The sequence below is a fragment of the Mesoplodon bidens genome (assembly GCF_964165515.1).
Source record: "Mesoplodon bidens genome assembly, chromosome: 13".
NCBI classification, from domain to species: domain Eukaryota; kingdom Metazoa; phylum Chordata; class Mammalia; order Artiodactyla; family Ziphiidae; genus Mesoplodon; species Mesoplodon bidens.
In genome coordinates this window covers 72,386,661-72,404,228 of record NC_138169.1, presented here as the reverse complement: position 1 = coordinate 72,404,228, position 17,568 = coordinate 72,386,661, and the positions used below count along the sequence as shown (strand labels likewise).

Here is a 17,568-nt window from a genome sequence, read left to right as displayed (position 1 = left end):
AAATGGAACACCACACAACCAATTAAAGAAATGAGGAGCACACAAAACGGGGAGCACTTCAGACAATACGTTTAAAGCCCACACTCTACTAGCACTCTACTAGGTACAAGCTACTCTGAAGCTCTATTAAGAACACAGTCATCTGCTGGAGAAGTAGAATATATTTCACAGGTAGCCATACAGAATGGTAAGGGTTATACAGAAACTAAAAGTCGTTCTGCATGGTAACAAAACTTAGGAATTCTGTTTATCAAGGTAAAGTTTGTAACTCTGCCCTGTACCATTGTGTGTGTTGGTGGTGGTGGCGGGGGGTGCGGTGGGGCATGGAGGAGGGGAACCACTAGCTAGAGCAAGAGGCTTTTGGAAAACAGTTAACTAGTTTTCGATGATGAATGTCAGAATACAAATGAAGAGCATGAGGGTTTCAATGCACAAGAAATTATTTTTCAAACACACACACACAGATTTAAACTGCCTAAAGAAATTATTTAATTTTTTTAAATGTTTTATAGTTTGGAACTCTGATTAAGATTTCACATAGAAGTTTACTATCAAAAAGGTTTAAAAAAACACAGATTTGTTCATTCTTCTCCTTTCACATAAATGGAAACTGTGAAATACATAAGGAAGTGTAGAGGCTTAGGGATCTCTCTGGGGTCACAGCTAATGCGTGGTGAAGCAGAAAGAGCTGCCAGACCTTCCAACACCCCTCTTTCCATTGGACTTCCCAATAATCGGCTTCGGTAAATTTGTTGCTTATTCATCATTAGAAAAATCCTTCGAAAAGACAGTATTTTTCTACCTAATTAATGTCAACTACAAAGTGAATGATTACAGATTCTTGGTTGAGGAGGGAGTAATGTTTAGGAGAATCACCTTTTGAAACTCATCTCTCCTGCCTCTCACTCTACACCTGTTGAGAATCACTATGCTTGAATATCTTCTCCATAGAAGTGGACACAGAAGTGATGAAATGGAATGGGAAAGGCCTCCGGTCCCAAGTGCCCATCCAACTTCTATATGGGAGAGCTTGGGATGGTCTCAGGATCCTGATCATACCATAGAATAGATTATACCCAAGATTATGTGGTCACTTTCAACCTTATGTAAGTATTTTATGAAAAGCACCATGACACTTCAGATTAAAACTATAAATGCCCAATCCTCTACCCATCACCCAGGTTCAGAGATTCACTCCTAATTTAGTTGCTCTGACGCTGATATTATTTATTTTGAAGACTCACCTTGCTTTAGGAGAAAGAAAACAAGCAAGCAAAAATCAAAACAAAACAAAACCTGAGTAAGGCCTGCTAGCCACCCCTTAGCAGAAAGTAAAGAAAAAGCCTTCTTTACTTCATGCCTGAGACAGAAAAAATCTCAGAAATAAGCTAAATTTATGTCTTTGTACCCACAAGGTATGCCAGAACTTATTTAATAATGTTTAATTACCAGAGGGATGTAGGTTAATTATATTTCTTAAAAATCAGTGGGAATAATTCAAATATTAAGACCCATCCTTCCTCTTCTATTTCCATTCCCCAAAGCTAAGTGTTCTTTAGTCCAGTCCACATTTCAAATGTAAGTCTGTCTCATCATCTTTTCCTAGTAAAATATAAAGTCCTTTCATAAGGATTACAAAAAAGAACTGTGATTAGAACACTGACATTAACTGTAGAGACAATTTTTAAAAACAAAAAGCAATCAGATAGGTGGTTGTGGTTGTTTTCATCTCTAAATCAAGCACGGAGAATCTTTTCAAGTGATGGGTAAGTTTTATAGAACAAACAGAAAATATGTACAGAAAAATTACAAAAACCTAAGTACTGTTACAGATGACTGGATTGGCATTTAACAGGCTTAAAGAAACCAGATCAATCTCAATCTTGGGGTCAATTCGGGTGCTCAAACCAATAAAACAATTTTTTTTCTTTATGTTTGTGTACTAGAGGTGCTAAAATACTAACCAAGTCTGCAAATGTCATGCACATGCACAATATTAAAACACATTTAAAATACCTGTTTGTATCAAAACTTGCTTAATAAAAATAGATAGTAGACGTAATAAATCTTTGGGACAATATTACTAAGGAGAAATAAAATATAAAATATCATTCTTCCCCCAAAAAGCAGGGAACAGGAAGGAGAACGAATTAGGCAAAAATATTTTAGCATAATTTGATAATTTTAATCCCAGAATTTATAAACAACACTAGAACAAAATCTACCATTTGCTATTACAATATAAATATTACAGGCAAAATAGGTTCACGTAATTTTTTCTTATAATAACTCTAAATTACTGTTTTCCTTCCAAACGGTAAGATCTATTCGGTCACATGCAGATCATAGCAAGGCTTTGAACTAAAATATTAAAATAATGCAATTATACATAATATCCAGTCAATATAAGGCAATAATAAAATTAGAAACGTGGTGCAAAACTATAAACGTTTCACATCCCATCAAAGTTGGATTTGTTCGTGCATATTCAGTATCTGAAGATTTAATACATCACAAGGCCATCAATTCAGCTTTTTGCTCTGTAAAATCAAGTTCAACAGGACTCTAAGTATCTGTACTGAAATAATCTGTACGAGAATAAAGAAAATTTATACTCAAAAGCTTACTAGACACTTGTTCTATTACAAAGACATGTGCCAGTATTCGTGTGCAGTGTTTTGTAAAGTACTTTATTTCCATTAGCATTATACATTTTTGTTCTTCAGCAAATCAGCAAGAGACTAACGGCACAAATCAATATCATACTCTTCATGGCAACTAATATTAAGTCATTTATTATAGCAAAGGCCACTAGAACCTCTGCTAAAGGTACACCAGGCATTTCAATTTGAACACCATTTTTGTAAAACAATGTGTCACCAGTTGAATGAGTTTTTCTTTTATAAGTCGTCTGCATAGGCTTAAGTACCTTCAACTTCTTAAAGCAGGTAGTGTACAAACACCTCAGAGAAAGCCAGCCATGCCTCCTAGGGGCCTTGCCATGGACTACAGCTCTAGCAGAGTTAATTTCTGCATTGAAGGGAGGGAGAGTGGGAGGCCTGTCAGAGGAGAAGGCAGGGACATGAGAAAATAACTGAAATTATTTCAAATCCTTGACACTCCAGAAGCTTTTCCACAGGAGCCAGTTGATAACCAGCATTCCATGAATGGAATGGGGAGGAAGGAAGCAGGCAAGGAGCCTCACACTCGATGGAATCTCAACTCCTCACTGTTCACCAAGAAACGAGTTATTGAATTTCCTCACGCTCTGCTCCTTGCTTTGTTCCACAAGGTGGAAAACTGGCACCAGGCTCCTACTGATAACCTGAAACCAGACTGCTGGCTATATCATTATAGCCTGTTAATATAGAGGACTTCACGCTTAATCCTGCGGAGTTCCTAACCCACAGCCTCACTGGGTTTCAGAGTTTTCTGTTTATTACTTAGCAGTAAGGTCTAAATAACCAACAATGCTTTCATTTTTAATTTACCACTTTACTACTCTAAGTTCCAAAACTTGTTCAAAGGAAAATAGGAAAATTACAAAAATATTAAATATTACCTCAAAGAACTCCAGTCACATGAAACAAAAGGATTTTCCTTTAGATAGCTGTGACCGATTAAGAAGAAATTTCACTTATTCTCTTAGGTTAGTAGCCAAATATAGATAAGTAGAGCAGTTTAAGCTGTTAAACACATGATCAGTCTAAAGTACTTAAAAGTAAGCTCAACAGCTCTGGCACTCCGGAAGAAGAAAGAGGAACAAATCCCTTAGGTCTCAATGAAACTACTGCAAACAGATACGTTACAACTACAGTGCGCTGTGCATAATACAGTTTGCCTTAAGACAAACCCTTTCTGCCTCACGATACAGGAATTCCCACAGAACATGAAATACTTTCCATGTACATCACTTAGGCATAATTTAATACTTTCCCTTTCTAATCACAATGCACAATCATTTCCAACTGGTTTTGTGAACACCATAAGACAACTGTTATAGATTTCTAAGGAAATCTCATGCTTTAATTTCAGCTGATTCACAAAACAGGCATTAGTTATAAAAGGGGTCTTTTTAGAAATATCAGTTCTTCGTGAACAACCAAATGATTTCCACCTTTCTTTCCCCAATTTTATTAGAATATTTTTCTCCACAAGATACATACACGCAGAATGCCAGAGAAGACCTGAGAAAGCAGTCAAGTAAAGTAAGCAGAAGCTGAGGTGCCAAAAGGGGCTCCACAAAGTGCTTACACTAAAGCTTGGGGGTTTCTTTTCATCAGAGAGACCTTATTCTCAGCCAATTTACTCTTATTTTAAATTTAACTGAAATAAGTTTGTTAACTTGGCTTTTCTGCATGCCTCAGAACACTGGACACGGTAAATTAGAAATCAGGACAGGAGCTACTCAGGGTGAGACAAAACAGCCTGACAGCAATAAAAATTGGTACCGATTACTAGACAATCAAAAGAGGAGAAAGAAAAATTATTTTTAAAAATAGAATATGAAATGCAAGAGGCATAGCAATCTGGGTACTTTTATGTTCAGGTAAGTCTACTCTCTTTAATAATCAAATGGTGGTAATTTTACAGCCTGGGCCAAAACAACAATTCTGGCTACTGAGAAGATGTTCAATAAGCCAGAGACATTTTGAAATATTTCAACACAAAGGGTTAATTTTTTTTTTTTAGAATTTGCACCTAGTGATTTTTAAACCCTCAGTTATCTAGAAAGTCATTCCTAACAAGACTGTTAGAGAATTCCAAACAACTGAGGCATACAGAAAAAAGAAGGAAGGATTGCTACGTAGTTTAAGGCCTTTCGGGGGGAGGGGAGGGGTGGAGAGATTCACTTCAATCAACACCCCTCACTATACTTTTCCGCATCCTCTCCCCCCAAGCAAACCCTGAAAATACCTGCCTACCAAAGAATGCACTAATATTTAAATTATTTTTCTAGCTACAAAATAGTTTTCCACTACCTCTGTAATATATAGTTCTATCTGACCTTCTTGTATGTGTTGGTCCATCCACATTTGTGCTCAGAATGACCACTACTTTATAATCATCAGAAAAGTGACTTCAATTCCAGGTTAAAATAGGTACTACAGTGGAGCTTGTTGAAAGTCAAACCCAAAACATTTACTAGGAGTGTCTTTCACTGAACAAAGAAATCCTATTCTGTTTCCAAGGGGGATAAAAAGACTAGCCTAACCCTGGTAACCTTAACACAAAAGGAAGCTAAAAAGGCAGGGACTCGATAAGAACAAAGGATTGTTCTTTCTGATGACATCAATACATATTAAACACGATGTGTTACACATCCTTTTATCAATATCTGAGATGATAAATTTACAAATTAATACTACACCAGCCATAACTGCATAAAATTACAATAGCACCCTCTTTGGAAAAGATTTTGATTTATATAATGGTAGTAACTTTTATGTGTTTAATGTTTCTGAAATTAAAGGAGATGAGCCACGGTGAGCAAGCAGAACACAACGTACAAGAAATAATTACGCTTGTGACCTTATGCCCTGTAAGGTCACCCTGAAACACAGGCCAAAGGAAATCAGGAAGCATCAGCATTTACCTAAGTAGTCACTGCCCAGAATGAAGGGCAAGTGTGGGTGTATTTCATAAACTAGCAGGTGCTTGACCTCGTTAAAAAAAAAAAAGTCTATTATCAAAACACTACATGTAGAATGTCACAAATAAGAAAACTATAAAATTGGGTTCGGCAAAATATCTTCCCTTCAAAATAAATCTGAGACAACTCGTAACATTTTACCTTCACCTGCACCATAATACAACAGTTTCACAAATTAACAGTAATCCGTCCTTAGTAAGAACAATCAGTAAAATTTTTTTAAAGTGTTCTAGAACATAAAAGTGGTTACGAATACATGCTGAAGAGTGATAACTCAGAAAATATTTACAATATTTATTTAAGTCACTATCACAAGAATGTATGCAGTATTTATAATTCCGGTCCGGTAACCAGCATAAGAATCACAGTGCACTCATCCCCAAATTTTGAATCAGAAATTAGGTATCAAAAGTTTACATCCTGGGACTTCCCTGGTGGCACAGTGGTTAAGAATCCGCCTTCCAATGCAGGGGACGTGGGTTCGATCCCTGGTCAGGGAACTAGATCCCACACACATGCCGCAACTAAGAGTTCACGTGCCACAACTAAGGCGTCCGCGAGCCGCAATTACGGAGCACACGTGCCGCAACTAAAGGAGCCGGTGAGCCACAACTGAGGAGCCCGCCTGCTGCAACTAAGACCTGGTGCAACCAAAGTAAATAAATTGAAGAGAAAAAAGTGTACACCCTGTCTGCATTTGTGAGGGATAAAATGTTCCCTAACAGGTTCAAGGACAGAGCTTCATTATCGGAAGCAAAATTCTCATATCACTCAATTAGGACTTGGCTTTTATAAAAATTTGTGAATTGGATTTTCAGTTAAGGCAGGGTATTGTTCCTTTTTCCTCCCCAGTGATTGTTGGTTTACTGCCAGAATCCCTGGGCAAAATAAATTAGAGTGAATTCTGAGGTGGTGACAATAAGGAGAACAAAACTATAGAAACCAATAGAGGAAAGAGAAGTGGACTGCCAACCCGCATTCACTACATGTATTATGTACTGTGCTGTATGCTTTACAAAAAGCTTCTCCTCCAATGCTCTCAACAGTCCTAAGAAAAGCAACTGGATTCTGACCCACTGCTTTCCTTAGGCTCTCAGACAAATGTACAAAAGGCTGTTACTGCATCATATACCTAAATAAAATTCCAGAAGATCCCAGTCAGTAACGCCCAGTTGAACTGAATTGTCATCTTAGTCCCGGCTCAATCACCTACTGAGTGTGAAGTCAGAGCAAGTTCCTACCCACTTTAGTTACTATCCCCAGACTCCAGGTCTCTAAGAGGAAGGGCTATCACAGTCCATCAGCCCAGGATGACCTTCCGCTCTTCAGGTAAAAGCAGTTTCTGAGTTTCAGACAAATATCTAACAGAGGGACTCTTAGACCAAGCTCGATCATAACTTAGGAGCTGCCCATATTGCTTAGGCAATTAATGCATATTTTTTAATGCTCGGATGATTAAATTATAAGAAAATATCTGATGTATGGTGTATTTACCAGATGTATTGCTTAATATTTTACCTACTTCAGTGATTAAAAGGATTTCTATGCTAGAAAGAGGCGTTCAGTCTCTAAAGAACGCTTTACGCTGCCACTTGCCACAGCAATCACTTCCTCAAACATAAATGGCCGTGGTAGAGCAATTTCACTACAAGCACGCTGATGGCAGGCGTGGGCTGTCCACCAGCTGGCTCCATAACCTTTTGATCCCTTTGGACAGCAAATCTGTCCAACAGCCCTATGTGGTCATTCCTCATTTTCTGTATGCCTTCTTCTCCTTTCACACATTCAGAATCCCTACTCCTTTAGCTTGACATCCTTTTATTAAAATAGAAAGCTCTCAGTAAAGCAAACTAAGACTAATTTTACACTCAGTCAATGTAAAAGTTCCAGAATAAACTAACATATTATAGCAGGAGTTGTTAGTATGAGGTGTTTTAGTTACATGCAGAATGCATATTTGTTTATTCTTTCACTAAACATACAATTTTAGAGTAAGTGGTAAGATTAAAGTTTTAAGTTAGCCAGCATTCCGTTAATTTATAAAGTACTCCTAGATACTGTTGCTAAATACCAAGAACTTTAATTTACATAAATGGAAAGGCTTAAATTTGACATAAGAACAATCTAGTTTGTGCTTATTTAAACAGTGATGAAAAAACCATTCTCCTCTTTCCAGGAAAAATAAAATAAAATGGCATCCACCACCATTGCTAATGGCACCTCTCTTCCCAAACTGTCAAAAATACAACACTGTACTAACCTCTCATGTTTTCCTTAGACCTTTATATGCAATCTGTAATTAAGGCTTAGAATTGTCTTTTATTCTTCCCCTATCTACATTTTGGTCTGGTCCCATACCCCTCCTTCTGTAACAGCCTCCCATCTACTTATTCTTCTTGAATCAATCTCCCACTCTACACTAGTCCATTCTAAATAAAGCTGTCTTGAAAATGTTTCTCCATATTTCCTAATTTCCATAGTGCTCTCCTCTTAAAAGAATCTCTAGCAATTTGCTATTTAGTTTCACCTTCAGTCTACTTTACAGTACTATAGTCATAGTTTGTCCTTAAATTTGAGCATTTATATTCAATAAGGTTTATGATGAGCTGATGAGCTAATTCTATTTTCCCGAATACTATGAAGTTAATAGCCACAAGTTACTGAACAAAGAGCACCATGCCAGACTATTCAAATACTCAAAAGGAGAGCTTTTTCATCCCATTTTTTTAATATTCTACAAAATTTTAAACCTATACATACTTAAATAAGAACTTTAAGCCGAATACCTTACATAGAGTCCATATGTCTAAAGACCCTGGGATTTTTAACTTAATTTCCTTTTATTAAAATAGAAAAGTTCCCAGTAAGCAAATAAAAACCAATACTCTCTCAGTAAACAGTCTGTTACCTATTTAGGTTAAAGAATTTATAACTAGAGTTGTTAATGTGTGATGTTTTGGTTATATGTGAAATATATATTTGCATTTTTATAGATTATAAATGTGTTTATTTAACAAATATATAGAGCTTACGACTGCTTAGGTACTGTTCCATGTGCTTAACAAAGATTCACTCACTACATACTTAAAATAATCCTATAAAGTCCTACTATATCATCTTCATTTCATCTGTGACAAAACTGAGTCTGAAAAAAGGTTAAGTGTCCAAGGTCACATACTTAATTAAACAACCACTATAGTCACCACTGGCAAACATCTGGTAGACTTATACCAGTTATAACAATCATAACCCTTTTTGAATCTTATTTTCATTTTCTATCTTATACAATCATGTATTGTTTGTCTTGACATGTATAATGAGTATCTCATAAATGAGAATAACTGGTATTGACAAAAGGTCACTTAAAATGAATGCACCTATACCCAGGACAAATTTCCATAGTAAAAAAGATTTTTTAAAGATTCATTGAGACTTTATCCTTTTAAAAAAGTGAAACTGATTTATCTTATACACAGTATAACAGGCTAAACCTTTAATTCTGAATTCTTCTTGAGGAGAATAAAGAATGAATTAAATGATGAGTTGGGAATGAAGCATCCTTTTCCTAAAAAGAAAAAAATTATCACAGCACACTGTAACTTTTCTTCAATGCACTTTAGACCTAGCAGCATACTGCAAAGGTTTTACTTTACAAAAGCTATTCCAGAATTTCAACAATTTTTCCCATGATCTTTTCCAGTCCATTGAAATTATACTCTTTTGAAAGATTCTTCAGTCAAAATCCTTGCTATTTTTCTCTTTTTCAATAGTACACTGGTCTAAATCTACCAGATGATTCTTAAGGATTCACAATTCCAACTTCCACTTGGAATGATCTGCCTTGTATTTGTACTTACATATCAGATCAATATCTAAAAAGTTGGTACCCACAATCATAATAATGAAATAGGCAGAGACAGATGCTAGTGTTAACAGGGTAGAATTTTCGATTCAGGGTTAACTTTATAAGGGGTCAGTGAATTTGTGAATATTTAGATATTTATTTTACATAACTTTTTACAAAACCAAACTCCAAACTGTAAGGATTCAGAAAATGAATGAGCAGAATTTGAGGATCCCCTGTTTTCACCTTAAGGTCAATGACTCACTTTTGGTAATAGGCAGTAGCAAGCGTAAGTGCAAGTTTTGGTACTTTCCTACACATGCAGGAAAAGCTTTGTAGAAAAGCATGAGAGCTCTCACGTGATATGACGTGGTCCATGTACTGAGGTAAGTAAGGAGCCCAGGTATCAATGGCCTCCTTCCGTCCCGCCTGCTCAATTCTTCTCAGTTCTGCTAGAAGCAGGGCCTGTGCGGCTTCTCTGACCTAAGACCACAGAACCAAATGCAAAAAACGGAAGCAGACCAGTGAGTGAGGTGTTTAAACATGAGCAAGTTCATAATGAAAGCTAGAAAATATACAAACCACATTTATTTACATGAGAAATACTACTAACCAAACAATGAAGTAAGTACTAAAGTTGAATAAACTGGATGCAAGCAAATCAAAGATTTTCACTTAAAAGTACTTTAACACTAATAATGTTTGAATGTTTAATCAGTTTGGGGTTTAAAACTTCATTTTCCAAGGCTTGTACAAAAATATTCTTGTACTTTAATTTGGCATTTTCAACTTTTTAAATTTCCATATAAATATTATTGTTAAAAAATCACTGTTAGAATTATTAAATGTTTTCTCTTTCAGCCTGAAGAAATTTAACCTTGTCTGGTGGATTTTTTTCTATTATAATGCTAAATAGATATTGCTTACACAAACATATATGTATTAATCCACACAATTCACGTATACCTAAGACTGGCTTAAACAATTTGTTTTCTACAAACAAGCAAATATATTCCTATGAAATGGCATTAATTCTATAAAAGGAAACTATTTTTCAAAATTATATTATCTCAATTTTTCTTTCAATATGGCACACACTTTTATGTTGCAGTTTTAGTTTAGTTTAGTTTTATTTTGGCCAAAGTGCCACACCCATTGGTTCAAAGAAGCTAGACAACTGTCAAGGTATGTACCAATCACTTTATTGAGTATTTATAATTGAAAAGATAACTCGGTAGCATCTGATAAGAATTCAAATAAAAATTGTTTTTAACTATAACTAACTTTTGAAGTGAATTCAAACATTATTCAAATGCAAAACCATGAAAATTTCAGTATGCTGCAATTCCACTTGGAGTTGAGGGAAGGGAGACCAGGAAAGGGACAGGATGCTATTTAAATTTGGTACATTAAAACTTTTGAATGACATAAACTGCTATAGCTATATGGGTCAAATGCTATAATAAGCAAAATCTCCATAAGACAGTTCCAAATCCCTGGTGATATTATATTCCAAGCAATATCTAATACCACACAAGTCCATTAACACAAAATAACAGCTCCCATTTACTGAGCTCCTACCATGTGTCAGGCTCTGTACTTACTGTGCTACTTGCATTACCTTATTTGATCCTGACAGCAATCCTGTGAGGAATATATTATTATCCCCACTTTACAAATGAGCTTCAAATAGGTTAAGTACATTGCCTAGGGTCACAAAGTTAATAACTGGCAGAACTGATTTTTTTTTTTTTTTTTTTTTGCGGTATGTGGGCCTCTCACTGTTGTGGCCTCTCCAGTTGAGGAGCACAGGCTCCGGACGCGCAGGCTCAGCGGCCATGGCTCACGGGCCCAGCCACTCCGCGGCATGTGGGATCTTCCCAGACCGGGGCACGAACCCGTGTCCCCTGCATCGGCAGGTGGACTCTCAACCACTGCGCCACCAGGGAAGCCCGGCAGAACTGATTTTTAAACCCAGGTCTCTTCTAATTCCAAAGACCTTCCTCTTCTGTTATAACACAGGACCTTCCACTGGACTATGGTTATTCACTTAGAATTTGATTGATGTGATTGTACCTGAACGTGCAATCTCGGGGGAGGTGGGTTGTATGTATGTGTGTGTGCATGTATGTGTATGATCTGTACAGAAATCGATACTTAAGAAACTGTTCCATAAGTATATAAAACTTTTGATCAAATACTCACTAGATTTAAAAAAAGTAAACAAATATGCAAGTTGAAACATTACTGCTTAGAATCACTGGATCCATATTTTCTATCACATAATAAACAGGTGATAAGAAGTCAGATAAAAATAACATTTTTGGGCTTCCCTAGTGGCGCAGTGGTTGAGAGTCCGCCTGCCGATGCAGGGGACACGGGTTCGTGCCCCGGTCCGGGAAGATCCCACATGCCGTGGAGCGGCTGGGCCCGTGAGCCATGGCCGCTGAGCCTGCGCGTCCAGAGGCTGTGCTCCGCAACGGGAGAGGCCACAACAGTGAGAGGCCTGCGTATCGCAAAAAAAAAAAACAAAAAAACAAAAAACATTTTTGTTTCAAATTTACACTTGTCCAGTGCCTTTTTGATGTTTTTGCTTTCTCTCCACATCACCTTGATCTTACCTCCAAGCATCGGTCTTGCCACCTCCGAGCCAGCATCTCTAGAAGCGGGGGCCGAAATTTGTCCAATCCCAGCAGGTCTGGCAGCATAACACAATGCATCGCAGCCAACTGACTCCACCCTGTTAAAATGTAATATATTATAAACACTTTGGTATTCCCCCTAATTCAAATATTTTTCTGCATGTAAGTATACCAAACCTAAACCAAAAAGGGGAGATCTGCTCAATTATGTTATGATTTCAATTTATTACTAGATATTTTGTATAAAGATATAACAAATGTATTTCATTTCTAAATGTATTTCCTCTCGAATTTCAGCTCTAAGAACTCTAAAAGTTTTAAAACAAATAAAAATAAATTTCCACATTAAGTATACACGAATTCCACAAGAAAAACACATTTCTAAACATTCCCTCTAAAATAAGACATATATTCAGGTTTAGAAAAGCACAGAAATAGACACATACCAGAGCTCTAGATTTGAACCTACTGACAGTTAAAAGCGCACTCACACAGATATCCAAAGATAAGTTCATGTCACTTAAGGCCTGGCCATCTGGTATTACCTTCGTATCAGTCAACAGAGATGTTTTCTATTCTCTGCCAGAGGGCCTTTAATTAACGTACTTATTGATCCCTTTTCTTACAAAATGAATCAGAAGTTTAGTCACAATCATAACTTAAGTAAACTAACACCAAGTTTGAGAGGAAAAAATGAATTCTTACATTCCCCAAAATAAAAACTTAATCTAAAATTTATAAAATTTTAAGTATCATTAACTCTAATCTATGGGAATAAAAGTTGTTTTTTCCAAAATTCTATTCCACAATATGGAAATTGATTATATAAAGACAACAATGTAAACCACTGCAATACTTAAAAGTACTAGTATCCAGACATTCTCAAGTAATCATTTCCACCCTATTTTAAAAGTGTTCATATTACAAGGTGAGTTATCTGTGACCACAAAATTTTAGCAAATCAGTGTTCTGAAATAATCTAAGCTGTAGTATTCTAAAACAACAACAACAAAAACCCTACCATAAAACTCAAAATGATTATTGGGATTGCTAAAGAGGGTGTGAGTGAGAGAGGGCGAGAGAGACAAGCCACCTATGTAAAGATTCACCCTTTCAGTAAGGAAATTCTCAACAACTAAGAATATATAATTACATTAATTAAGGTGATGAGCACACATATTTTAGATTATAATTTATTTTCAACAGAGGAATATATATATATACATATACATATACATACATACATACACACACAAATATATATAAACAAATTACTACCTAGTAACTTCTTAAATGTTTTAATGTCTCATAAAAATATGAAGTGTATTTATGAGCTAAATTTTAATATGAAGATGATTCTCACCACGGTCCAAAGTCAACAGCTTGTTTTTGAATCAACGAATTATTACCTTTCACAAGAGCTTAACAAATATGACCCTAATTATTTTTGCTAAAATCCAATCTTAACATACAAACCTTAGTACAGGTCTATGACAGGGAAACCAAACAAAAAATGAGTTATACTTTTACGGTACCATGTTTTCTTTCCGAAGGAATGGTACTTAGAACACGGGCTCTGTATTTTATAGATATTGTATCATTCTTTCTGTTTGAATAGACTGGTATTATTGCTTTTAGTGAAGAGTTAGAATCATTCTGGGTTACATATGAGATTTTGTAAATTTACTCATTTTTATTTTATATAAACTGGTGAAGATTGAGCCCACAATGAAGAGACTGGATATAACTCACAGCTCACAAGTTCCGTTAAGCTTCCAGTCAGTATCAATAATCCTAGATAGCTCTTGGGGAATAAAGGTTTGTAGATTCCATTAACATTTTCAGAGCTCCAAAAATACTTTCCCCTCTAACCAGGGCACATGTTGTGTACAGAGAATAAAGAGTGTCTGTCACAGAGTAATGATACATGTAATATAAATTAATTAGCTCTAACACCAGAGATCACATGGCAAACATCATCATGAAAACCAACCCCCTTTTTAACGCCTATTTCATATCATAGATTAGCATCTTTTCACTTCTTTAATAGCATTCTAGATTACAGGAAACATGGTTTATACCAGCCAGGAATAACATTACATTTTTATAATCGACCCTTATCACTGACATTAGCAAATCAAGTTATAAAATGGAAACTTTAGGATCTCACACATAACAAAGCAGATGAATGTATAAATTAGATAAAAAGAACATATACTAGAATCAAGCACAGACTGAAAGAAAGTTGTTAGAAAGTTGAGAGAGAATACCTTCATTTACTAAGAAACAGGTATGTAAAGCAGGAGTAGAAGCAGGGTCAGAGCCAGAGTGATCAGCCTCAGACCGAGCAGAAACGACAGGTGCAGCAACTTGCAGCAGAAAATAGAAGAAATAAAAGAAGAGAGAATTGAGATACAGCCGTTTCTGAAAAAAAGCTCAGTGTTAGTGAATACTAAAAAACAAAGTTGGCAAAATATAGTAAACGTAGAACTGAAAAATGACGTTTTAATCAGAAAGGTATGATTATTAAGGATTATGGCAGTAAAATGATATATTTTATTGAATAGCAATCACAGTGTAGTTCAAACCAAAATCTATTTATAGTTGAATGATGTGTCATCTAATATAAAAAGAAGTTCTAAAACAACTAAGGCTACAATGAAAAAAATGACAATAAACATATTAAGAATTCGCAAAAATGTAATTCAATTTTTAGAGTGTATCACATGATGAAAAGTTTATTTTGGTCTTCGGACTGTCAATTACATTTTTTTCTAATAATTTATTTCCTAACATTATGCTTAAATTATTTTGTAATCTCTCAAACCAATATTCACTGAGATCATTTCAATTTATTACTCATTTTATAAAAATTCAATTTAAATTATACCAACTTGTAAAATACAACTTTTAAAATGTAACAATTTAAAGTTAAATTAAATATACTTAACTCGTTAGAAGACTCCTAACATAGCTCCATTCTTCAGTTTAAAAAATATTTTTATGATACAAATGCTTTATATTCTAAAATTATTACTGTGAATGCTATAATCCTTATAGAATAGATGGAACAACACCCACCCTCCCCCCAAAAAAGTTATGTTCCCAGGAAAATGTTCAGCTTAAATTATCACATGAAAAGGCAAAAGGACCGTATGGCGCACACATTCTACAACTGAAGGTCAACGTTAAGATTTAGAGGTCACCATTTGACACTTCCTTCCTATGGAGAAATTACCATATGTCATGCACAAGCATCTTCAAATTAATCCCTCTCCTTTCTTCTGTCATTGAACAGCAATAGGTTTGGGCTCCTGAACAGATTAAGCATTGTCTGCTGAATGATATGTTTGCTTTTCATGCAGTGAAGTTCTTTTGTAACTACAGGACAGTTGCATGAAAACAACTTTTCATAATTTCCTCACGAATGCATCATAATGTCAATCAGACACGTGTGAGGTAAACCGGAGAACTAAAAGAAGTATATGAGCAGTAATACAAAACAGAAAATCCAACTCCATAAACCCTAAGAAGCACCTCTTGCACACATGAAAATTTTATCTGGGAAATTATCATTCTTTTTATTATAACAGACCTGTTTTTTGTTCCTTATGAAATTACAAGTACTTTATAATGTTATACTTATGAAAGGATTAGAATTACTCTCAATTGTATATTTCATAAGATCTAAGAATTCCATTGTAATCTTGCAAAGAAATCCACAATATTTCTACTTATTCTATTGAATAATTTCTCATTTTTAAATCATTTTAAAATACAAATTCAGTAATTATGGCCTATAAAATATTCAATGCCCCATGCAAAAAGTTGGTAAGCCTTTGGTGGCAAGGAGTAAATTTACAGGTTTTAGCTTTCATGCCACCAAAATTGTTGAGTGAGTTCCTCTGGTGGTTTCCAACAGTTGGGGGTTTTCTATAATTTCACTTTAAATAAAGGAGAAATTATTATTCTTGAAAAGTCTGGGTTAACTTCGTCTGACTTTATCATTAATTCTGAAAGGACACTAAAATGGTAAGGTGAAAAAATTCAATACAAACAAACCAAAGTTTAGGACTGAGTGATCATTCCCCTAGCTAGGTCAAATAAGGAGTGGGATTAAACTATAATGTTTTCCCTAAATCACAAGTCGAAAGGAAACTAGAAATGCTACTGGCAAAACTGCTAGAATAAGAATATGTCTTAATAGAATAATGTTCAATATATATAGCTTTATTTGTAATGAGAGAAATAAACAGATGCTCTGAGTATTATATTTCTGGGGTCCTATTTAAATGGTATTGCATGTAGAAAAAGCCTTTTACACTTTCCTTTAATAAATTCTCTGGGCACTTAAAATGAAAAAAAATACTGTAATAGAAATCAAGGAATCAGATTTACTATGCTTTAAAAATCTCTGCATCATCATCAAAAAATACTTTATTCAGACTACCTCATAACTGAAACTGAAGAATCTAGAACTATTTTCATAATTTATTGAGAATACTGAAATTAAACTCTACTACAGCTTTAAAAACTGTCCACATATAGAAAAATCAGCAATAGAAATTAGAAGAAAAAAGTACACTACCATAATAAAAAGCTCAAGATTTAATGACACATAATAAATCTGAATAAGTTATGTACGGCACTGAACATCGAAGATTTATACCATAAAACATAAGCAAGCATTCAATTTCTTAAAATAGAAAAGCTGCCATGTCAACTTTTTGCTCCTCTTACCAATTTGCTCCTCTTATTAAGGATCAGTAAAACACAAAGGAAAATAGTCCCAGCACAGCTTCAAAATGGTGATAGAACTGACACAAGTTCTCTTATTTTACCTGAGAAAGTTCTTTAAGTAATGTTGCAGCTAAGAGCCTCTTCACAACGGCTTACTCTCACATGAAAAGACAGATGAAGATAAACATGTGTGACAACATATATGTGCACACATATGCTCTTTAAATGGCATATATAGAAGTACTCAAAATGACAATAGCCATGGTTTCTGTCTTTGAACAGGTCTACCTCAGTCTTCATTTGAAATCTAAATCTAAGCTCCATTTTTGCCAATCACCATTGTGATATGAAAAATCTATATAGGGAAGAAAGCAACATACTTTTGGTAGCAAGTGCTCCCTGCATATTGGTCTAAACCTCATTACCCTCCCGGCAGATATACACAAATAGCCCTCTCAATACGCTTTTCAGAAGAAAAAAAAAGATAGCCTAGAAGGTACAGAAAACCAAATGCAACGCTGAAAAAGGAAGTTTTTTCAAAGCTAAACACTAAAAAGATAAATAAAATTATTTTACAATGAATCACTTTATCTAAAGTGTTATATGAGAATCATGAAGCTTTGAGAGGGAGAGGATAGAGGAGGAGAAAACATGAAAAAATTAGAAATGAGGAAACAGAGTCAATCACC

The 17,568-nt window shown here is 35.2% G+C and overlaps 1 protein-coding gene across 6 annotated transcripts in view; it reads right to left on the bottom strand.

Moving 5' to 3' along the window:
- WDR7 (WD repeat domain 7) overlaps positions 1 to 17,568 on the bottom strand; it is a 363,724-nt gene that overhangs the window by 236,595 nt on the left and 109,561 nt on the right. For all 6 annotated transcript variants that reach the window (XM_081251713.1, XM_081251715.1, XM_081251714.1 and 3 more), the window contains 2 exons: positions 12,119 to 12,237; positions 9,857 to 9,980 (listed from right to left, as the gene is read on the bottom strand). In XM_081251713.1, the coding sequence (XP_081107839.1) occupies positions 9,857 to 9,980; positions 12,119 to 12,237 (243 nt within the window). The remainder of the gene's footprint in view (positions 1 to 9,856; positions 9,981 to 12,118; positions 12,238 to 17,568) is intronic.